Source organism: Muntiacus reevesi, chromosome 7 (assembly GCF_963930625.1).
Source record: "Muntiacus reevesi chromosome 7, mMunRee1.1, whole genome shotgun sequence".
Taxonomy (NCBI): Eukaryota; Metazoa; Chordata; class Mammalia; order Artiodactyla; family Cervidae; genus Muntiacus; species Muntiacus reevesi.
Genome location: NC_089255.1, coordinates 69829675 through 69855540, shown reverse-complemented (window position 1 = coordinate 69855540; position 25866 = coordinate 69829675). Strand labels below are relative to the sequence as shown.

Genomic DNA, 25866 nt, shown 5'->3' with positions numbered 1-25866 from the left:
GAAAATTTATTTTATAATTATAGTCTTAATATAATGAATGAAAAACAATATTTTTCTTTAATGGCAGTTGTTGGAATCATTAACCAAATAATTCTTTATGAAGTTGATTTCAAAAGTTCCTTTTTAAACTATAAAACTCTTTTCATTGTTCTGTCAATTTCCTTGAACAATGCCATGAAAAGTATATTGTAGTTACTCAATAAATAATAGCTGAATAAACATAACTTATATAGTATGTTTCAGATCACTAGATCTTTCTCCATTCTTTTTCTATGATTTTAGGTAAGGCCAAGCATTTATCATCTCTTCCCTGAGTAGCGCCATTTCTAAACATTTTCCTATTCCAGTCTTTCTTATTATCACTTGAGAAATTCTTACAAAGCAGTTCAAATCTTGTCATATCTTTGCTTGAAGACTTTTAATGAGTTCATCTTATCTACCAAATAAAGTACAGATTCTTTAGTTGGAAATGAATTCATTTCCAATGAATCAATCAATTCATTGATTTCCAAGCTCATCTTTGTTAATTCCATTTTAATAACTCTGTTATTTCTCAATGCTTCTGATAAGTTGAATTGATTTGTTTCCCTCGTATTTCTTAATGCACATCTGTTTCTGTTCCTTTGTGCTATTCTCTCCATCTGAGATTTTTTATTCCTTTTTCTACCTTATACACTAGCTTTCATGGTGGCTCAGATGGGAAAGAATTCAATGCAGGAGACCCAAGTTCAATCCTTGGATTGGGAAGATTCCCCTAGAGAAGGAAATGGCAACCCACTCCAGTATTCTTGCCTGGAGAATCCCAGGGACAGAGGAACCTGGCGGGCTACAGTCCATGGGGTCACAAAGAGTCGGACACAACTGAGTGACTAACACAACACTCTTTATATACTCGAATTAAAATTACATCAAAGTAGGGTTTAAGTTTGAAACTGTTTAACCTTCCATAGTACAAAAGACTAAGCTTTGCACATAAGAGGAAAACTATTAAATATCTGGTTTAATGTTACCCTATTTATTGTATGCTGTATCCTGTAATTTGGTAGGTTGTACAAGTTATGTAACATAAATTGCATGACATTGTAATATTTATCTTCCTCAGGAAACTTATTTGGGAAACCAGAAAGAGAAGATGCTTTTACTTTTTCTTTTCCATCAGACTCTTCAACTCATACATTTGGAGCTGGAAGAGATGATTTTAGTTTTCCGTTTTCATTTGAACAGGATCAAAACTCAGCACTTTCTTCTGAAAAAGGGTTTTCATCTTCCTCACAAAATACCACACAATTTACCTTTTTTTGAACTAGTTACTGATTTATTGAATTATTTTATTGCTCTGCAGTTATCTAGGGCATAAATTTATGTTACTACTTAAACTATGAAGACCACTTTTTTGTTAATTAAAGAAATAATGGGTTACCATAGTAACATTATTTGATTATATTGATTTAACATTGAAGGAAATTAAGCCTGTGTCATCTACATTTATTTTTATTTGCAGCATTAGCTATCATTATTTATTTTGGTTTCGATTTTGCAAGCTGTGTTCCTTGAGAACCTATGCTTCACTGCTACAGTAAAGAGAGTGATACTTTATAAAGATCTTGAAGAATTTATACTATTGATATTGAATAAAATGTTTTTTATAATACAACAAAAATTTAAATACTACTCATTATTCTAAGATGGTATCTTTAATAGAAGAAAATTAAATGTGAATGGAGTAATTTATGAAAGTTGGATGGTTGCCTTAATGGTGATACTGTTAATATTTATTTTTGCTTAAACCTTTTTGAAGAATATTTAAAACTTTGATGCCTGTCTTCAACAAAAAATTCACCTTTATGTTTTTATGTATTCATAGTATTTGCTTGTCAATCATTTATATAGCTTAAGTGAAGATAATTGAATTTTGATGAAATTGTATAAATAAAATTACTCAATATCTTTGTACCTGTGCTTTTAAAAATTAATTGAAGTAATAAAGAGTCCAACTTCATAATTTGATCTGTGACTGCTGAAAGATTTTGAGCTTCTCCTGTTTTCTTCCCCTCCTGCCCCACATCTGGTCAAGCTGGTAAGAAAGCCCAGGAGTTTCCTCCTTTGGCATCAATGGAATATTCAAAACCATGTATAGGAGCTTTTGTCATGGCCTATCCCTAACTGCTGTAAAAACCCAAAGCTAGTATCTCCTTTCTCTGCCATTTTCAGACTAGGTTTTCAGATTGGGTCTGTTCTCCTCAGAAAATGTTATTCTGTAAGTAATAAGCCTTGCCATACCTTTTTGGAGTGTGTGGTGTCATCAGTCTCAATATCCAAACCAAATTTTGGGTAAAAATCAATCTTGCTTTTTCAGGATGTCGATATATATCACAACTGTAGTAACTAAACCTTCCCAAACTTTTTAGAAGTCAAAAGGATGGTATTACTAAGGGTAGAAAGAATTTAAGGAAACTTTGGACTGTTTTAAAAATCTTCAACAGCTGGTTGAATGATGAAAATTTCAGTTAAAAAGCTGGAATTTTTCTTTTTATATCAACTATTAATTTTATTGTGTATGATTTAATTAATTGGTAGTTTTTGACATAACAAAGACACTAACTATATATGAGAAAGGATAAAAATGTAACTGGCTTGTTGCTTAGTAAGGGGTTCAAAACTGGTTTTAGCTTTGAGCAACACACTGATGACATGGTTTATTTTTACTCTTAAATAGAGAAATGTCTAGCAAGCAAGTATGGTTAGATTTACCATGTAAAGGTAAAAGAAATGTTTTTAAAGAATCTATACTGTGTGTGACATTTTGAGGACATATAAAATTGCTGAAGATATAGTATTTAAATTTTTTAAAATGTCTGTTTATTTGGCTTAGTTGAGCATGTGGGATCTTTGTTGTAGCTCTTGTATTTCACTCCAGTTGTGCTGCTCGGGCTCCAGAGTGCACAGGCTGTCTCCCGGCTGGCTGTATGTGGGATCGTAGTTCCCTGACCAGGGATCGAACTGTGTCCCCTGCATTGGAAAGCAGATTCTTAACCACTGGACCGCCAGGGAAGTTCCCAAGTCTTTATACTTAAGGAACTTAAAATTTAGTTGAGGAGACAAAGTATAGGAATCAATATGGCATATTAAAATAAAATAGTTAATAATCACATTCTATAGCTTATAACTTGGTCTCTGCAAAGGAAGAGATTAAGGGCTCAAGAAACCTTTCTTTTCTAATTCTGTCATCATGGACTGGAAAGCCTGGGAAGAATTCATTGAAGAGGATGTGAATTAGGATTTTAAAGGTATGTAGATTATAAAATTATTTCTTAGAAGTTATCTATTTTTAGTTTTACATTTTTTATTGCCTAATTTTAGTGGCTAGTGTTTAGTACGATTTCATTAAATACTTGTTGGGTTTATAGGATTGATATGAATTTGTAAAGGAGGCAGTGAGGACTTTCTATGTAAGGGAAACAACATGAGCAAAAGAAAAATGCAATCACAAATTGTGTGGAGGAAATTAAAGAGTAAGTATATACAAATTGTAAAATTTTTTTTTTGGTTTTGTGAAAAATGCCATTGGTAATTTGATAGGGATTGCATCGAATCTGTAGATTGCTGTGGTAATATAATCATTTTCACAAACTATTTGTTAAATATATCTTTCAATTTCTTTGACCTATGGATTATTTAGAAGTGCATTGTTTAATTTCAAAATATTTAAAGTTATGTAAATATTTTATTTTACTGACAATATGATTGCATTGGGATTATTTAACATTTGATTTCTATTTTAAATATGAGTCTTCTGTAGCCCCATGTATATGTGCTTAGTCGCTCAGACTGTCCAGCTCTTTGCAACCCCATGGACTGTAGCCTGCCAGGCTCCTCTTTCCATGGGGATTCTCCAGGCAAGAATAATGGAGTGGGTTGCCATGCTCTCCTCCAGGGGATCTCCCCAACCCAGGGATCAAACTCATGTCTCCTGCATTGCAGGTGGATTCTTTATCATCTGAACCATCATATAGTTTCTTTGTAAACAAATTATGTGTATTTGAAAAAAGTTTATATTTGGCAGTTGTTGGGTGTAAGGTCTTATTAGTTAGGTCAAGGTGTTTTGGTGTTGTTCAGATCATTGTTATCTTTGCTCTTAATTGCTAGGAAAAGGCTAGTAAAAACTATGACTGGATCTGCCCTGGCAGTCCAGTTGTTAAGATTTGTGTTCCAGTGCAAGGGTTGAGAGTTCAATCCCTGGTCAGAAACTAAGATCTCACATGCCTGGTGGCCATGAAAATCCAAAACATAAAACAGAAGCAATGTTGTAACAAATTCAGTCTCTGCACATACTCCCTCTAATAGTCCCATATGATATTGTGGCTTTTTTTTCTCTTTGGTCAGAATGAAGTTGAGAAATGTGTACTTTAAGGTGAGCACATTACCTGGGGTTGTATTACTAAGAAAGAAGAGGAAACTAGATATTGAGAAGTAATTAGTCCCATATTATGTAGTTTTTGTTTTGCTTCTTTGTTTATATAATAGCAAATTTTAGGACTTGATGACATGTATTCTCGTTTACTCACCATATTTCATAGTATATTCCTGGATACATTTATTTTTATGCTCAGGTATGTCTTCCAAGAGTGTTTCCCAAGATGATTCTTGAATAGTAAACCTTCTGAGGTCTTTTATGTCTGGGAACATCTTTATTTTTCTCTTTTATTAATTTTTAAAACTCAAATTTCTTTTTTTTAAAAATTGAAGTATAATTGACCTACAATATTATATGCATTTCAGGTATACAACATAGTTTTAGTGTCTATGTACATTACGAATTGATCACCATGATAAGTCTAGTAACTCTAGTCATCATACAAAGTTATTACAGTATTATTAACTATATTCCTATGTTGTTCATTATATCTCATCTCTGTGACTTATTTTATAACTGTAAGTTTTTACCCTTTGATCCCCTTCACCCATTTTGCCCACTTATTCTCCTTTCTGGCAATCACCAGTTTGTTTTCTTTATCTGTATCTGTTTCTGTATTTTGTTTTTTAGATTGCATATACAAGTGAAATCATACAGTATTTTCATTCTATGTCTGACTTCTTTCACTTAACATATTGCCCCCTAGGTTCACTCATGTTGTTGCAAAGGGCAAGATTTAATTCTCTGGAGTTATGTTCCATTGTGTGTATATATATACATATATATATATATACACACACACACACCAGGGAACATTGTGTGTTCCACATCTTTCTTCTCTGTTTATCAGTGATACTTTAGGTTACTTCCATATCTTATCTATTACAAACAGTGCTGCAGTGAATATTGGGATGTTTTCTTTACCTTTGGATGTATACCTAAAGGTGAAATTGCTGGATCAAATGGTAGTTCTATTTCAATCTTTTCAGTAACCTCCTTATTGTTCTCCATGGAGGCTATACCAATGTGCAGTTTCACCAAAAATACACAAGAGTTCCTTTCTCTCCACAGCCTTGCCAACACTTGTTATTTCCTGTCTTTCTGATAATACCCATTGCAAAGTGTGTAACATGATGTCTATTTGTGGTTTTGATTTGCCTTTCTGTGATGACTTTAATGATACTGAGCATATTTTCATGTGTTTCTTGATGATCTTTATATCTTCCTTGGGGGAAAAAGATCCTCTGTCCATTTTTAAATTGGATTTTTTTTATATTGAGATGTATGAGTTCTTTATACATATTTAATACTAACCCCAGATCAGATGTATCATTCTGTTCAGTTCAGTTCAATTGCTCTGTTGTGTCTGACTCTTTGTGATCCCATGGACTGCAGCACGCCAGGCTTCCCTGTCCATCACCAATTCCTGGAGCTTGCTCAAATCTTGTCCATCAAGTTGGTGATGCCATCCAACCATCTCATCCTCTGTCATCCCATTATCCTCCAGCCTTCAATCTTTCCCAGCATCAGGGTCTTTTCCAATAAGTCACTTCATTGCATCAGGTGGCTAAAGTATTAGAGCTTCAGCATCAGTCCTTCCAATGAATATTCAGTGTTGATTTCCTTTAGAACTGACTGGTTTAATCTCCTTACAGTCCAAGGGGCTCTTAAGAGTCTTCTCCAACACCACAGTTTAAAAGCATCAATTCTTTGGCACTCAGCTTTCTTTATGGTCCAACTCTCACTTCCATACATGACTACTGGAAAAGTCATAACTTTGACTAGACAGACCTTTGTCCATAGAATAATGTCTCTGTCTTTTAATATGCTGTCCAGGTTGGGCTTCCCTGGTAGCTCAGGTAAAGAATCTGCCTGTAATGCAGGAAACCCAGGTTCAGTTCCTGAAACAGGAAGATCTCCTGGAAAAGGAAATGGCAACCCACTCCAGTATTCTCGCCTGGGGAATCCCATGGACAGGGAACTACTGTCCATGGGATTGCAAAGAGTTGGACATGACTGTGAGACTAACTCAACTCAGGTTGCTCACAGCTTTTCTTAAAAGGAGCACGTGTCTCTTAATTTCATGGCTGCAGTCACCACCTGCAGTGATTTTGGAGCCCAAGAAAATAAAATCTGTCACTGTTTCCATTGTTTCCTCATCTATTTGCCATGAAGTGATGGGACCAGATGCCATGATCTTAGTTTTATGAGTGTTGCATTTTAAGTCAATTTTTTCACTCTCCTCTTTCACTTTTATCAAGAGGTTCTGTAGTTCCTCTTTGTTTTCTGCCATAAGGGTGGTGTCATCTGCATATCTGAGGTTATTGATATCTCTCCTGGCAATCTTGATTCCAGCTTGTGCTTCATTCAGCCTAGCATTTCACATGATGTAATCTGCTTAAAAGTTATATAAGCAAAGTGACAGTATACAGTTTTCCTTTCCCAATTTGGAGCCAGTCTGTCGTTCCATGGCCAGTTTTAAATGTTGCTTCTTGACCTGCATACAAATTTCTCAAGAGGCAGGTAAGGTGGTTTGGTATTCCCATTTCTTGAAGAATTTTCCACAGTTTGTTGTGAACCACACAGTCAAAGGCTTTAACATAGTCAATGAAGCAGAAATAGATGTTTTTCTGGAATTCTCTTATTTTTTCCATTTTCCAAAGAATGTTGTCAATTTGATCTCTGGCTCCTCTGTCTTTTCTAAATCTCACTTGAACATCTGGAAGTTCTCGGTTCACATACTGTTGAAGCCTAACTTGGAGAATTTCTAGCATTACTTTGTTAGCATCCAAATGGCGCAATTATGCAGTAGTTTGAACATTCTTTGACATTGCCTTACTTTGGGATTGGAGTGAAAACATCTTGTTCAGTCTTATGGGCACTGCTGACTTTTCCAAATTTGCTGGCATATTAAGTGCAGCACATTCACAGCATTATCTTTTAGGACTTGGAATAACCCAGCTGGATTTCCATTACCTCCACTAGCTTCGTTTGTAGTGATGCTTCCTAAGGCCCATTTGACTTCACACTCCAAGATGTCTGACTCTAGGTGAGTGATCACACCATTGTGGTTATCTGGGTCACGAAGATCTTTTTTGTATAGTTCTTCTGTGTATTCTTGCCGCCTCTTCTTAATATTTTCTGCTTCTGTTAGGTCCATACTGTTTCTGTCCTTTATTGTGCCCATCTTTGCTTGAAATGTTCCCTTGGTATCGTAATTTTCTTGAAGAGATCTCTGGTCTTTCCCATTCTATCGTTTTCCTGTATTTCTTTGCATTGATCACTTAGGAAAGCTTTCTTATGTCTCCTTGCTATTCTCTGGAACTCTGCATTCAGATGGATATATCTTTTCCTTTCTCATTTGCCTTTCACTTTTCTTCTTTTCTCAGCTGTTTGTAAAGCCTCCTTGGACAACTATTTTGCCTTTTTGCATTTCTTTTTCTTGGGGATGATTTTGATCATGGCCTTCTGTACAATATTATGAACCTCTCTCCATAGTTTCTCAGGCACTCTACCTATCAGATCTAATTCCTTGAATCTATTTGTCACTTCCACTGTATAATCATAACAGATTCAATTTAGGTCATACCTAAATGGTCTAGTGATTTTCCCTATTTTCTTCAATTTAAGTCTGAATTTGACAGTAAGAAGTTCATGATCTGAGCCACAGTCAGCTCCCCGTCTTGTTTTTGCTAACTGTATAGAGCTTCTCCGTCTTCAGCCACAAAGAATGTGATCAATCTGATTTTAGTATTGACTGTCTGGTGATGTTCATGTATGGAGTCGTTTCTTATGTTGTTCGAAGAGGGTGTTTGCTATGATCCGTGTGTTCTCTTGGCAAAACTCTGTTAGCCTTTGCTCTGCTTCACTTTGTACTCTAAGGTCAAACTTGCCTGTTACTGCAGGTATCTCTTGTCTTCCTACTTTTGCATTCCAGTCCTGTATGAAGAAAAGGACATCTTTTTTAGGTGTTAGTTCTAGAAGGTTTTGTAAGTCATCATAGAACTGTTCAACTTCAGTTCTTCGGCATTAGTGGTTGGGTCATAGACTTGGATTACTGTGATACTGAATGGTTTGCCTTGGAAATGAACAGAGATCATTCTGTCATTTTTCAAACTGCACCCAAGTACAGTGCTTTGAACTCTTTTATTGACCATGAGGGCTACTCCATTTCTTCTGTTGGATTCTTGCCCATAGTAGTAGTTGTAATGGTCATCTGAATTAAAATTTCCCATTCCGGTCCATTTTAATTCACTGATTCCTAAAATGTCGATGTTCACTCTTGCCATCTCCTGTTTGACTACTCCCAATTTACCTTGATTCATGAACCTAACATCCAGGTTCATTTGCAATGTTGTTCTTTACAGCTTTCAACTTTTCTTCCATCACCAGTCACATCCACAACTGGGCGTTGTTTTTACTTTGGCTCAGCCTCTTCTTTCTGGAGCTATATCCCCATTCTTCTCCAGTAGCATATTGGGCACCTACCAACCTGGGGAATTCACTTTCAGTGTCATATCTTTTTGCCTTTTTATAGTGTTCATGGTGTTCTCAAGGCAAGAATACTGAAGTGGTTTGCCTTTCCCTTCTCCAGTGGGCCCTGTTTTGTCAGAACTTTCTACCATGACCGGTTTATCTTCAGTGGCTCTACATGGCATGGCTCATAGTTTGACTGAGTTAGACAAGGCTGTTACCCATATGATCAGTTTGGTTAGTTTTCTGTGATTGTGATTTTCATTCTGTCTATTCTCTGATGGATGAGGATAAGAAGCTTGTGGGAGCTTCCTGATGTATCATTGCAAATATCAACTTTGTAGGTTGCCTTTTTGCTTTGTTGATGGTTTTCTTCGTTGTGCAAAGTTTTTTAGTAGTTCCATTTGTTTATTTTTGCTTTTGTTTCTCTTGCCTGAGAGATCCTAAGTGTTTCTAAGTCTAGTATCAAAGAGAGTACTGCCTATGTTTTTTTTCTGGAAATTTTATGGTTTCAGGTCTCATATTTAAGTCTTTAATTCATTATAAGTTTATTTTTGTGTATGATGTAATGTCTAAGTTGATTCTTTTACATGTAGCTGTCCTGTCTTCCCAACACCATTTGTTGAAGGGGCTATATTTTCTCCTATTGTATCTTCTTGCCTCCTTTGTTGTAGATTAATTTGACCAGTATGGGTTTATTCCTGGCTTCTCTATTAAGTTCCATTGATTTACGTGACCATTTTTGTTCCAGTATTGAATTGTCATTATTACTGCAACTGTGTAGTATAGTTTGAAACAGGGAACATGACACCTATACCTTTGTTCTTTCTCAAGATTATTTTGGCTATTTGGAGTCTTTTGCGTTTCCATGCAAATTTTGAAATTATTTATTCTAGTTCTGTGAAAAATGCCAGTGGAATTTTTATAGATATTGCACTGAATTTGTGGATTGCCTTGGAAAGTATGGTCATTACAGTATTGTTTCTTCCAATCCATGAGCACAGTGTATCTTTCTATCTTTAGCTTTAGTTTTCTTCATCGGCATCTTATAATTTTTGAGTATAGGTCTTTTACCACTTTGGTTAGACCTGTTCCTAGACTTTTTGTTCTTTCTCATGCAATTGTAAATAGAATTATTTTCTTAATTTCTCTTTCTGATAGTTTGTTGTTAGTGTATAGAAATGATTTTGGTGATATTGAGCAACAGATTTCTACATATTAATTTTGTATCCTTCAACTTTACTGACTTCATTGATGAGTTCTTTTAGTTTTTTGGTGGTGTATTTAGGATTTTCTATATATGGTATCATGTCATCTCACATAATAACAGCTTTACTTCTTCTTTTCCAATTTTCATCCCTATTTTTCTTGTCTGATTCTGTGGCTAGAACTTCCAATGTTATGTTGAATAAAAGTGGTGAAAGGGGACATCTTTGTTTTGTCTCTGATCTTGGAAGAAATGCTTTCAACTTTTTACCATTGAATATGACGTTGGCTGTAAGCTTGTCATATATGGCTTTAATGTTGAGATATGATTCCCTGTATACCCACTTTGTTAGAGTTTTTTAAAATCATAAATAGATGTTGAATTCTGATTAAAATTTTTTTCTCTATGTACTGAGATGATTGTATGATTTCGGGGATAAATCCTGCCTCATCATGGCATATAATCTTTTAATGTATTATTTAATTTGCTAATATTTTGTGAGGAATTTTGTATCCATGTTCATAAGTAATGTTTGCCTGCAGTTTTCTTTTTTTGTGGTGTCTCTATCTGATTTGGTGCCAGTTTGATGCTGGCCTTGTAGAATAAATTTCTTCCTCTTCAGTTTTTTTAAATTGCATGAGAAGAATAGGTGGTAACTATCCTTTTACTGTTTGGTAAAATTTACCTTTGAAGCTGTCTGGTCCTGGATCTTTTGTGGGAATTTTTGATTATTGATTCAGTTTCATTGCTGGTAATTTGTCTGTTCATATTTTCTATTTTGTCCTGACTTAGTTTTAGAAAATTGTACATTTCTAGGAACTTAACCATTTCATCTTGGTTGTCTATTTTATTGGCTTTTAATTATTTGTAGTAATTGCCTATGATTCTTTGAATTTCTGTGGTGTTGTTTGTAACCTCTCTTTCATTTTTTATTTTATTTGGACTCTCTCTTTATTTGATGAGTCTGGCTAAAGTTTTATCAATTTTGTTTATCTTTTCAAAGATCTAACTTAGTTTCATTTATCATGTGGTTCCTTCTTTTATCTTTAGTTGTGGAAAATCTTTTCTGCTAGTTGTCAGGTTGTTTTATCGATAATTTCTCTGTAAGTAATTGTAATTTTCCTGTACTTGTGGAAGAAGGTGTATTCAGGGCTTTCCTGTTCTGCCATCTTCTCCATTTCTTGGTGATGACTTTTTAGATGCAATACTGAAGACATGAAAGAAATCCACGAAAGAAATAATTAATATGCTGAACTTCATTAAAGTCAAAACTTCCTTCTTTGCAAAAGACACTGTCAAGAGAATAAGACAAGCCACAAACTGCAAGAAAATATTTGTGAAAGATATATTATTATCCAAAACATACAAAGAACTCTTAAAACCACACAAAAAGAGAACAAACCACTCAGCTGAAAAATGGGTCACGTATCTGAACAGACGCCTCACCAAGAAGATGAACAGCTGGCAAATAAACATTGAAAAGATGCTCCACAATGTATGTCATCAGAACAATGCAAGTTAAAACAACCTGATATCACGGTACACCTATCAAAGTTGCCAAAACCAGAACACTGACAACTGACCAAGATGTGGAGCAACAGGAGCTCTTATTCACTGTGGTGGGAATGCCAACCGGGATAGCCATTTTGGAAGATAGTTTAGCAGTTTCTTATAAAGCTAAGCATACGCTTACCATATGATCCTGCAGTAGTGTTTCTTGATAGTTACCCAAGAAGGTACAAATTCTGTCCACACAAAAACCTGTTCTTGAATTATTTGTAATTGCCAGAACTTGGAAGCTACCAAGGTGTCCTTTAAGGAGTAGGTGAATGGACAAGTAAACTGTGGTGTATCAGGACAATGGAAGATCACTCAGTGTTAAAAAGCTATGAAAAGATATGGAGGAAACTGAAATGCATATTACTAAGTGAAAGAAGTAAGTCTGAAAAGACTAGGTACTATACAATTCCAACTATAATACATTCTGGGCAAGGCAAAACTGTGGAGATAGTAATATTAGTGGTTCTGTGGGGTCGGGAGGCAGGGAAGGATGAATAGGCAGAGCACAGGATTTTTAGGACAGTGAAAAGACTCTGTATGATAGTATAATGATGGGTACATGCCATTATGACTTTGCTCAAACAAGTAGAATGTACACACAAAAAGTGAACCCTAATCTAAGCTATGGACTTTGGGTGATAAAGATGTATCAATGTAGGTTCATTGATTAAAATAAATGTACCATTGTAGTGGTGGATGTTGATAATAGGAAAGGTCATGCATGTGTTGGGGTAAGGAGTGTATGAAAATCTTTTTGCCTTCTGCTCAGCTTTGCCATGAACCTAAAAGTGTTCTAAGAATGTTTTAAAAAATCAATAGAGAGAAAATTTAAACAACATATACATGTGTGTGTGCACACAGACACAACTTTAAGCTTTCTCTTATCTTACTGATTGCAGGATTATATAATCCTTTGGGGGTAATGGAAATTTTAAATATCAATTTTTATTTATCGTGAATGAATAAGTACTATAATTTTAGGAATCTAAATAGGTCACTGACTAGAGCTTTGATAACTGCTAGCTGAGGAGAGATTGTTAATAATTTTCAAGTGGTATTATTACTGTTTTAAAATTTTTTCTGATATTTGAAGGAATGAATGAACAAGTAGTATATAAACCTGGCTTGCATGTTGATGTTTTCTCTTTGAACTTCAACTGCTGCCATATAGCTTGCCTTAGAGGCTGAATGGCTCATTTAGAAACATTCCCATTGCCTTGCTTTTATATTTTACTCTTGATTTCTCCAAAGCTGACACAAGTCACATGCAATCAAATCTATATCCCTGGTGGACAGGCCTGTCCTAATATTCTCTGACTCACACCCAGGTTGTTTGCAGCTCAGCAGTTCTTCTAGATACATCACTTTGTATTCTGATGTTAATATCCTTCTGAGAATTTGTCTCTTAAAACATTATTTAATAGTGTACCTTTTTGATTTAATATGAATATGATACTCTTTTTAGAACTTTAAACTACTTTTTAGAAGGTTTTTTTGCCAAAGTATCAGTTCATGTTTTAAGATTTTTGGGGGGGGGGGGGTGTTTTACAAGTGTTTTCTCACGATGTATTTGTAGCTCCAGATTGATGAATCACAGAGAGTATAGCAGAGGAATTATGGATGGAATATTGAATTATGGCTGAGATTGTGGACCCTGGAGTTCCTCTTTGGATTTAAACACTGAAAGATTCATGCCAAAGTGTGACTCTGAGCAATCATTTGTCGTGTTTGCTTCAATTTCCTCATTTTTAAAATGGGGCTGATGATCCTACTCAAATAGAGTTAAGAATATTAAAAGTATTTGGCTTGGTGCTTAGCTCATGGCAAGTGCTTGAAGAATGGTGGTCTAATTTGTTTAGATGTAGAAGATAAGAGATTTTCATGCAAAATGTGATAACAAAATTTGATATTCAGGTTTTAAAAACATGTATTAAGAAATGCTAAACACATAAAATGATAGAGACAAAAGATATTTTAAATTGACTTTTAGAGTCTGTCTAATAGTAAGGCAAGTATTCATATTAGTTCAGTTATAACCTGGTTCAAATGGATGTGAAAAATAACAACTTGCAAAAGTCATGCATGCTTTTCCTGCCAAGGAAGTGATAATTCTGTCCTCTAACACATAATAAAAGTTGTGACATTAAAATATTTACTCCCTAATCTCATTTTATTCTTTTGCCCTTCATAAATAATTCTAATTTTAAAATATTTGAATTATATATTGACTTTTTTTATAATTAATAATAGCCTACATCTTTTGAACTTGTCTCTTTCTTAATCTCTGTACTTACTGGGTTGAAAATAAAAGGGTTTCAATAGTGAAAATGTGGCAAACCTAATAATATTTAATTCAAGAAATGTTTGTTATGGTCTACTGAGTGGGAGTGATAGCCAGTACACAAACTTGCATAAATACTTTAAGTGTTCTAGGTAATGGCTTATAGGGCATAGGACCTGAGGTAGCAACTTGGCATTTCTAGGAGGTGGAACTCAGTCTGGCCAGAGCTTGGTGAATGAGAGGAAGAGAAGAGAGGGATAAGAGTGGTGTATTTTATCCGAGTAGAAACAAAAAATAATCCTCCACAGCTATAGTAGCACCTTTTTAAGAACCTGAGTTTATTCATATACAAAACCAACCTGATATTAAAAGCATAGTTAAGACTGTAATACAAATGTTTTTTTATTTCAACATTACACTAGTCATTTACTAAGAGATAGCTTAAAACAGAAATGTAATTAATATTCCATGCCTACAAAAACAAAATCAATACAATAGTGTAAATCTTCTTCTTTGTGATCAGAAATTTATGGGGGAAATTTTATTTGTTTCCATTGATTAAAATAGCACCCGTATGCTACTTGGAGTTCCATGCTGACTTAGCAGTAAAGCATCCACCTGCAATGCAGGAGCCGCAGGAGACGTGGGTTCAATCCCAGGGTCAGGAAGATCCCCTGGAGGAGGACATGGCAACCACTCCAGTATTGTTGCCTGGAGAATCCCATGGACAGAGGAGCCTGGCAGGCTACAGTCCATAGGGTCGCAAAGAGTCAGGCATGACTGAAGCAACTTAGCATGAACGCGTGCTATTTACTCCTACTTATTCTCTACAGCTGAGCTCAAAGACATCTCTGCAAAACATTCTCTAGTTTCAGTAAGCATACCTAAGCTTGTATGCTCCAAAAATACTTTGTTCATACTATTAAATTAACTAATAAAATATTCACTTATCACATATCTATTTGTAAATTTAGGACTTGAGTTCCACAAGGACAAGGATTATGCTCTAGGTATCTAAGGATCCCTAAACACAGTAATGCTTTAATTATTTTTGTAATTCTTGAGTGCTTCCTATTTCCCTCACTTGACTATATCTAATTTGTTTGCCACTGCTACCTCAGATATAATCTAGCATGGTTTGTATCCCTTGTAGGTGCTCAATAGGCAAATGCCGTAAGCTAACTCTGCCAGTATGCTAGTCAATCACCAGTGTCTAGCACTACTGTTTTATGGAATTTAATTTTTCCTGAGAACTTTTTTCATAATCCTAGATATGAGCTCCTTGAAAGCAGGACTTGGTCTTTAATCTGTATAGCCCTAAAGCCTGGTTCTTAATAAATGATCTGTTGTTGTTCAGTTGCTAAGTTGTGTTTGACTCCTTGCAACCCCATGGACTGCAGAATGCTAGACTTCCCTGTCCTTCACTATCTTCTGGAGTTTGCTCAAACTCATCCCTACCAGCCAATGCATGAGACATAAGAGGCACAGATTCGATCCTTGGGTTGAGAAGATCCTCCAGAGGAGGGACCGGCAATCCACTTCTGTATTCTTGCCTGGAGGACCCCATGGACAGAGAAGCCTGACAAGCTACAGTCTATAGGGTTGCAAAGAGTCGGACTTGCCCGAAGCAACTTCACACACACACACACACACACACACACACACACACACACGTCCACTGAGTTGGTGATGCCATCCAACCATCTCATCCTCTGTTGCCCCCTTCTCCTCCTGCCCTCAGTCTTTCCCAGCATCTGAGTCTTTTACAATGAGTTGACTCTTCACATCAGGTGGCTGAAGTATTGGAGCTTCACCATCAGTCATTCCAGTGAATTTTCAGGGTTGATTTCCTTTAGGATTGATTATGATTTATAAATGTTTACTAAATTGCTTTGTAGTATGTAGTATATACATTTGATAACTGTACATGAAGATGATAATTTGAAAAGTATTCTTAGGTGTTCTTTAAAGCTATTTATAAAAAATTGAAGTATTTATATCAATGGATAATTAGCTATATCTTAAGTATACTTTTTCACTTTTTCTGTTTTGTTTTTTAAGCAAAAAAATGTGTAGCTCTGACATATATACCACTGAATTATTACATTTTCTTTAGGAAGTGAACTTGAAACAAATTACCTGAGAGAAATTCATTGCAATCTGAAATTAGAATAGCAACCTAAACTCTAATAGCTATGGTCTTTTCTCTAAGTATCTTGAACAAAACTGATTTTACATCTTATTTGGCATTTAAACAGCATCTTGGAATTCTCAGATGTAAGCAACAGACACCCAAGTCACACTAACTTAAACACAAAATAAACCATAGATTTGGCTTCAGATCTGATTAGAACAGCATACTTTCTTACTAGTATTCTCACTGATTCTCATTGTCTCCTCCTCGAAGATGCTTTCTCTCCTTCCTGTAAACTATTAGGACACCTCTCATAACATCTTCCATACATCCTTCATATAACACCACAATTTTAATTATATAAAGAATTATATACTTTATATAACTATATAATGTCCAATATTTGGTCAATATGTGCTACTAGACTATAGGTTCCAAAAGGTGATGGATCAAGTCTGTCTTGTTACCTGCTATCTCCAGGACAGGACTTTTTACATAATACTCCATACATTTTGTTTAGATTAAATGATTAAAATTATTTTTGAAAACAACCAAAATTTATTGGTCCGTAAAACCTGGGGAAATAAATCCCAGACATTGTCATTGTATTTTTTATTGATTAATGAAGCAGCCTCTTCTACCCCAGATAAAAACAAAAACTGTGATTATGCAACAAGTCTTTTCTTTATATTAGGAGAAAAGATATTTCTGGAAGGCACAGGTGACCTGAAACAACAAGGGTTACAAAACTTTACCCCCAATATGCTAGCTCTCTTGATATACACTAGTGCTATTTTACTTCTTGAAAATTTTCACCTGTCCATAAACACAGCTGGGTATTCTTTGGTTTAAAGATTAAGGAGGAATACCAAAAAAAAAAAAAGCTGTACAAGAGAAACAATACTTTAATTTACATAACTGAACATGCTTCATGATCAGTTTCTTCCTAATTGTAAAACCAGGGCCAATCCAACTATTTGGAATTTCGTAGGACTTCATATATATTTTGCTTTAGTTGTTAAAGGAAATGATATTAATGTTTCATGATAAATACTTTAGAATTAAGATCAAAGAATAAGCAGAGCGGCTAGATAAATTTTAAGTACTGACATAATGTAAAACCACTATTTGTATTCCTAGTTTGTCATTTATTGCTTCTTGTTAGTCATGATGATTACTTTGACAAGAGAATGCTGAAGGCTTAGCAATTTTTTCCAGGATTTCAAATAGAGTTACCTTTTCTCTAGGCTATCAATATATGAGAGATGACATCTGATGGTCAATGCTTACCACATCTTTGTAAGTTAAGATATGAAACTGGATGCAAATGCACATATTTTTATAATAATGTTAATAAATATGGATTTATAAAACATTAATAATACATTGTATACTATAAGCACATAAGAAAAATAATGCAACATGTGTTTAGATTTACTCTTATAAGCGAGTAGTTTAGTTTAAATGTGTTAATTTTTTCTATTATGAGTCAACTATGAGAGCTGCTATAGAGTAGGTTATTTTATAAAATAGTGGATCAGCTATTACCAAGAAATTAGAGATAAAATTTTTTATAATGATTCTTTTCATATTAACAAAGTATATATTTAATAAACATTAAATTTGGTAAATATTAACCTAGCAACTTGAGAACTGCCTGATCATTGTTTACCAAAATGAGCTATTTAACTTTTTTCATGAAAAAATAGACAGTGTTGTACCCTTTGCTACTATATCATATCTCACTATTCTATTAAGATATACATAGTTTCTAATTTCAATATATGCAATATTTATTAGGGGCTCCCCAGGTGGCTCAGTGGTAAAGAATCCACCTGCCAATGCAGGAGACACAGGTTTGATCTGTGAGTCAGGAATATCCTCTGGAGAAGGAAATGGCAACTCACTCTAGTATTCTTGCTTGGAAAATCCCATGGACAGAGGAGCCTGGTGGGCTACAGTCTGACTCCCAAAAGAGTTAGACACGATTTAACAACTAAGCAACAACAATAATATTTATTTTAATATATAATTTCACAATTATATTAATGTTATGTGTAATATAGATTTATTAATATCTGTCGTATAATCATCTATTTGATATATGAATATCATATTAGTGGTAGTTTTATGTGAAACATGTGATTAGCTTATATATGGAAGAAAGGAGCACTTGAATTTTATAAATCATATCTTTCCTTTTTGTGAATTTCCACTCATTTTGAGAAATAAAACAAACTACATACACATATCTGTATATCTTTGTTTCTATATTTATCTATAATCAAATCCAATAAGTTAGTTGAATTAAATAAGCTAAAAAGGAAATATAGGAAGCGAAAGAAAAAAAGAGAAAGGAAAGAAGGAAAAAGAATAGAGGAAGAAAGAGGAGGGAGGGAGGAAAAAAGAAATAATCTGATCATAATGATTACAAAATCCATTAAATATTTAGGAATAGAAGCAAAAAATGTGTGGGCTAACATGAAGAAAAGCATAAAACTTAATAAAGACATAGAAATCTGGAATAAATAAATACTATAAAGATCTCAATTCTCCCTAAGTAAATCTATAAAATGGATGGAATTCTAAATTTCCAACAAATTTTTCTTCAAACTAACAACATATTTTAAAGCTAATTTGAAAAAATTAATGGGTGAGAAAATTAGATGCTTCTGAAAAAGGGAGAAAACTTACTAAAAGAATATAGTTAAAACAGTTTTGTAGTGTTATGGAAATAAATCTGGAAGACATAGTAGAATTATCATTAAAAAATACACCTAAAAATCCCTGGGCAAAGATTTTGATATATGTGGAAGGAAAGTGTTAAATTCAAAAGCAAGTGATCACTGAAGATTCCTATTTGAGTAGACAAGTGATATGATAAAGTCAGTGATCTTAAAAAATTAATCAGTGGTGTAAAGGTTGAATTTAAAATTATATTAAAGACCAGAAATAGGAAAGTAAGTTAGGAAACTACTGTAATAATTGATATCTTTTTTAATTGAAGTATAGTTGACTTACAATATTTTGTTAAATTCTGCTGTACAACAAAGTGATTCAGTTATTCAGTTTATTGTGTGTGTGTGTGTGTGTGTGTGTGTGTGTGTGTGTATGTATATATATATGCATGCATATGTGCTAAGTCACTTCAGTCATGCCCAACTCTTTGCAGCACCTTGAACTGTAACCCACCAGGCTTCTCTGTCTATGAGATTCTCCAGGCAAGGATACTGCAGTGGGTTGCCATGCCCTTCTCCAGGGAATCTTCCCATTCCAGATATTGAACCCATGTCTCTTATGTCTCCTGCATTGGCATGCAGGTTCTTTACCACTAACTCCACCTGGGAAGCCTATATATATATGTATATAGGCTATATGTACATGTATATATATATATATATATCTATGTATATCTATCTGCATTCTTTTTCGTATTCTTTTCCATTCTGGTTTATCACAGGATATTGAATATAGTTCCATGTGCTGTATAGTAGGACCTTGTTCATCTCTTCTATATATACCAGTTTGCATCTGCTAATCCCAAATTCCCAGTTCAAACTTCTCTCACTCCTCTTCCTCTTAGCAACAACCAGTGTATCCTCCATGTCACTGATTCCATTTCTATTTCATAGATAGGTTCATTTGTGTCATATTTTAGATTCCACATGTAAGTGATATAAGGTGTTTTTTCTCTTTCTGACTTATTTCACTTAGTATGATAATCTCTAGTTGCATCCATTTGGCTGCAAATGTCATTATTTCATTCTTTTTTATGACTGAGTAGTATTCCATTGTTGGAGAAGGATATGGCAACCCACTCTAGAACTATTGCTTGGAAAATCCCATGGATGGAGAAGCCTGGTAGGCTACAGTCCATGGGGTCTCGAAGAGTCGGACACGACTGAGCGACTTCACTTTCACTTTTCACTTTCATGCATTAGAGAATGAAAAGGCAACCCGCTCTAGTGTTCTTGCCTGGAGAATCCCACGGGCGGGGGAGCCTGGTGGGCTACCGTCTATGGGGTCGCACAGAGTCAGACACGACTGAAGTGACTTAGCAGCAGCAGCAGCAGCAGCAGCAGCAGCAGCAGCAGCAGCAGCAGCAGCAGTATCCCATTGTATATATGTACCACATCTTTATCCATTTGTCTGTCAATGGACATTCAGGTTGTTTCCATGTCTTGGATATTGTGATTAGTGCTGCTGTGAACATAGAGATGTATGTATCTATTTGAATTAAAGTTTTGTCCAGATGTATGTCCAGGAGTGGGATTGTTGGATCATATGGCAATTCTATTTTTAGTGTTTTGAGGAACCTCCATACTGTTTTCCATAGTGGCTATACCAACTTCACATTCCCACCAGCATTGTAGGAGGGTTCCCTTTTCTCCACACCCTCTCCAGGATTTATTATTTATAGACATTTTAATGATGGCCATTCTGGCTGGTATGAGGTGATGCCTCATTGTAGTCCTGATTAGCATTTCTCTAATAATTAGTGATGTTGAACATCTTTTCATGTTCCTTTTGGCCATCTGTATTTCTTCTCTGGAGAAATGTTTGTTTATGTCTTCTGTCCATTTTTTGTTTGGTGTGGTTTTGTTTTTGAGTTGTATGAGTTGTTTGTATATTTTGGAAATTAAGCCCTTCTTGGTCACATATTTGCAGATATTTTCTCCCAGCCTGTAGACTGTCTTTCCATTTTGTTTATGGTTTTCTTTGCTATGCAAAAGCTTATAAGTTTGATTAGCTCCAATTTGTTTATTTTTGCTTTTACTTCTATTGCTTTGGGAAACTGACCTAAAAAAAATTGGTATGATTTATGTTAGAGAATATTTCGCCTACAATCTCTTCTGGGAGTTTTATGGTGTCATGTCTTATCTTTAAGCCATTTTTGGTTTATTTTTGTGTGTGGTGTGAGGGTGTAGTCTAACCTTATTGATTTATATGCAGTTGTCTATCTTTCCCAGCACCACTTGCTAAAAAGACTGTCTTTTTCCTATTGTATATTCTTGCTTCCTTTGTCAAAGATTAATTGACCATAGGTGTGTGGGTATTTTTCTGGGCTCTCTATTCTGTTCCATTGATCTATTTTTGTGCCAAAACTACACTGTTGTGATTACTGTAGCTTTGAGTGTTGTTTGAAGTCTGAAAAGGTTATGTCTCCTGCTTCATTCTTTTTCTTCAGGATTGTCTTGGCAATTCTGGGTCTTTTATGGTTCCATATAAATTTTAGAGTTATTTGTTCTAGTTCTGTGAAAAATGTCATGGGTAATTTGATAAGGATAGCATTAAATCTGTCAATTGCTTTGGGTAGTATGGCCATTTTAACAATATCAATTCTTCTAATCCAAGAGCATGGGATATCCTTTCATTTCTTTGAAACATCTTTAATTTCCTGTTTTATTGTTGTTCAGTCACTAAATCATGTCTGATTCTTTGTGACCTCATGGACTGCAGCACACTAGGCTTCCCTGTCCTTCACCATCTCCCAGAGTTTGCTCAAACTCGTATCCATTGAGTTGATGATGCCATCCAGCCGTCTCATCTTCTGTCCCCTCCTTCTCCTCCTGCCCTCAATCTTTCCCAGCATCATGGTCTTCTGCATAAATTCAGCTCTTTGGATCAGATTGCCAAAGTATTGGAACTTCAGCTTCAGCCATCAGTCCTTCCAATAAATTTCAGGGTTGATTTCTTTGAGGATTGACTGGTTTGATCTCTTTGCTGTCCAAGGGACTCTTAGGAGTTTTCTCTAGCACCACAATGCAAAAGCATCAATTCTTTGGCCCACTGACTTCTTTATTGTCCAACTCTCACATCCGTACATGACTGCTGGAAAAACCATAGCTTTGACTCTATGGACTTTTGTTGGCAAAGTAACATCTCTGCTTTTTAATATCCTGTTTAGGTTTGTCATAGTCTTTCTTCCAAGGAGCAAGCATCTTTTAATTCCATGGTTGCAGTCATTGTCTGTAGTGATTTTGGAGCCCCCCAAAAGAAAATATGTCCACTTTTCCCCCATCTATTTGCCATGAAGTGATGGGACAGGATGCCATGATAGTTTTTTGAATGTTGAGTTTCAAGCGAGCTTTTTTACTCTTCTCTTTCACCCTCATCAAGAGACTAGTTCCTTTCCACTTTCTGCCATTAGAATGTCATCATCTGCGTAGCTGAGGTTGATATTTCTCCCGGCAATCTTGATTCCAGCTTGTGATTCATCCAGCCTGGTATCTCACATGATGTACTCTATTTAAACGTTAAATAAGCAGGGTGATAATACACAGCCTGATGAACTTTTCCAGTTTTCAACCAGTCTGTTGTTCCATGTCCGATTCTAACTGATACTTCTTGACTTGCATACAGGTTTCTCAGGAGACAAGTAAGGTGGTTTGGTATTTCCATCTCTTTCTTGTTTTATAGTTCTCATGTCTTTCATCTCTTTGGTCAAGTTTATTCCTAAGTATTTTTTTGGTGTGATTTTAACAGGTTTTTTTTTTTTTAATATTTTCTCTCTGATATTTAATTGCTAGTATAAAGAAATGCAACCAATTTCTTTATGTTAATCTTGTATCCTTTTACCTTGCTGAATTCATTTATCAGTTCTAGTAGTTTCTGTGTGGAGTCTTTAAGGTTTTCTATGTAGAGTATCATGTTATCCACATGTAAGTAAATTTTACCTCTTCCCTTCCAATTGGATACATTTTATTTCTTTTTCTTTTCTGGTTTCTGTGGCTAGTACTTCTAATACTATGTTGAACAGAAGTGGTGAAAATGGCATTCTTGTCTTGTTCCATGTTTTAGCAGAAAAGCTTTCAGCTTTTCACCATTGAGTATTATATTGCTGTGGGTTTGTCATTCAGTTGAGTCACTCAGTCGTGTCCGACTCTTTGCGAACCCATGGACTGCAGCACACCAGGCTTCCCTGTCCATCACCGATTCCTGGAGCTTGCTCAAACTCATGTTCATTGAGTTGGTGATGCCATCCAACCACCTCATCCTTTGTCATTCCCTTCTCCTCCTGCTTTCAACCTTTCCCAGCATCAGCATCTTTTCCAATGAGTCGGTTCTTTGCATCAGGTGGCCAAAGTGTTGGAGCTTCATCTTCAGCATCAGTCCTTCCAATGAATATTCAGGACTGATTTCCTTTAGGAGTGACTGGTTTGATCTCCTTGCAGTCCAAAGAGACTCTCAAGGGTTGATTTCTTTGGCCGTTTCATAACTGCGTGGAGAATTAGAACTACTAACCTAATCTCTTGGATCATAGACTATCAAGGTACTTGTGATCCATGTCATTACTGTGTACTTTTACTTAGACCCCAAACTTGCAATAGTCATGAGACACCCATCCTTGCTAGGAGCACATTTGGGAATGAGGTGAAACTCTAGCTCCAGCAGCATGTTCAGGAACAAGGTGGAACTCTATTTCCAGCAGTGTCTCTCTCTTGGCTGCTTCCATGTGGGGTGGCTGCTTTCATATGGGGCTAGAGTCTTAAAAGTGAGTCGGTGTCCTAGCTGTGCCTCCAAACAATATGGATGGAAGTGCTGCTAGCAAGCATGAGGTTTCTAAGAACATAGGTGGGAATCCTAGATTGGAAGTACAATGGGCTTATTCCTTTGGTAGTGCTAGCTCTTAGCGGACAGAGAAAGCTCTCCAGTGGCTTCTGTCTCAACTCCTTAGATAGTCTTTCTGTGGAATCTGAGGGAATGAACTGGAAGGATGGCCCTCATAGCTCGAGAACAAAAATCACTTTTTCCTCACTGGCCAGTCCTCCACCACCTCTTTTGCTATCACATATACTGGCATGGTGACACTCAGAAGGGACATCTTGGGTTTTTTGTTCATCCCTTTATAAGTCATTGCTTCTACTGCAGTCAGGACTTTACTCAGAAATGTACACAGGCACATGGAACAGGGATGCATCCCCTAATAGTCCTAGCTTGGGAAACATTCCAGAAAGCTACTCTGTTGCACTCTGGGTGGCATCAGAGGAAAGGACAAATCAAACAAAGGTCTTGGTGGTATGAAACTAAATCAATTTGCGATGCCATCAGGTCTACCCCTGGTGCATCTCCACCCTGACGTAACGGTAGAATGAGGAAGGCTGAAGACACCTGCGTCGTTAAGGGACAGACCAAGTCTGACCAGGGAAGGATAGCTTTGTGGAAAGTCTGTCTCCACCCCCATCTAGAGCAGGGAGGGATGCCTTTGGTGGGTTTATCATAATAGCATTTATTATGTTCACATATGTTCTCTCCCATTTTGGTAAGAGTTTTTATCATGAATGGATGTTGCATTTTGTCAAATGCTTTTTCTGCGTCTATTGAGCTGATCATGTGATTTTTATCTTTTCTTTTGTTGATGTGGTATATCACACTGATTTGCATATGTTGAACCACCCTCTGGGATGAATCCAACTTGGTCATGGTGTGTGATCTTTTTTATGTGTTGCAGATTTGGTTTGCTATTTTGTTGAGAATATTTGTATCTATATTCATCAAAGACATTGGCTTGTAATTTTCTTTTTTGATGATGTCTTTGTTTGGTTTTGGTATCAGCATGATGGTAGCTTCATAGAATATCATTGTGAGTGTCCCTTCCTCTTCAATCTTTTGGAAGAATTTGAGAAGGATCAGTAAAAATTCTTCTTTTTCTGTTTGGTAGAATTCTCCTGTGAAGCCCTCTCCTGTGAAGCCCTTTCCTGTGAAGCCCCTGGACATTTGTTTATTGGGATATTTTTTAAAAAATAGATTCTACTTCACTTCTAATGATTGGACTGTTCAAATTATCTGTTTCTTCTTGATTCAATTTAGTGGGCTATATTGTTTTCAGAAATTTATCCATTTCTTCTAGGTTGTTGAATTTGTTGACATATAATTGTTCACAGTATTTTCTTTTAGTTTTTTCCTGCATTATTGGTTGGTATTTCTCCTTTTACATATCTTATTTTATTTGGTTTCTCTCTTTTCTTCTTGGTAAGTCTGGCCAGAGATTTATCAATTTTATTCACCCTTTCAAAGAACCACCTCTTGTTTTTATTGATTTTTCTTGATTGCTTTTTAATGTCTATTTTATTTATTTCCTCTCTGATCTTTATTATTCCCTTCCCTCTGTTGACTTTAAGTTTTGTTTGTTCTTCTTTTTAAAATTCTTTTAGGTCGTAGGTTGTTTATTTTGAAATTTTCTTATTTTTTTGAGGACGGTCTGTATCACTGTGAACTTCCGTCTAAGGACTACTTTTAATAACCCCATAGATTATGTCTGATTGTGTTTTCATTGTCATTTGTCTCAAGGTATTTTAAATTTCCTTTTTGATTTTCTCATTGACCCACTGGTTTTTAAATATTTTTTTTAACTTGTTGGTAAAGTCAAGTCTCTGCTTTTTAATATGCTGTCAAGTTTGGTCATAGGTTTTCTCCCAAGTAGCATGTTGTTTAGTGTTCATGTAATAGTTTTTTTTTCTCATTTCTTTTTCTCTGGTTGATTCCTAGTTTCATGCTGTTGTGGTCAGAAAAGATGTCTGAGGTAATTTTTTATGTGTTTCTATGCAAAGTCCAATGGGGTGACTGGAGATGGGAAAAAAGGACAGATGAAGACTATTAAAAGGAAAGCACTGGAAAAAACTTTTTCACTAATTGACTCTTATAGAGTTGAAAGGCCTCAGTTATGATTTCTAGGTTTTAAACCAGTTTTACCAAAAAGAATGATCAGTTTAGGAGGAGGAGCTGAAGATAACAGACAGGAGAAAAGATAGTAAGTTTAGATTTTCATTTGTTAACCTTGAGATGGTGACTGATGA

At 35.5% G+C, this 25866-nt stretch overlaps 1 protein-coding gene across 1 annotated transcript in view; it reads left to right on the top strand.

The window, feature by feature from the left end:
- C7H14orf39 (chromosome 7 C14orf39 homolog) overlaps window positions 1-1302 on the top strand; it is a 45024-nt gene extending 43722 nt beyond the window's left edge. The window contains exon 18 of the mRNA XM_065940075.1: window positions 1103-1302. Coding sequence (XP_065796147.1) covers window positions 1103-1302 — 200 coding nt within the window. The remainder of the gene's footprint in view (window positions 1-1102) is intronic.
- The last annotated feature ends 24564 nt before the right edge of the window (window positions 1303-25866 follow it).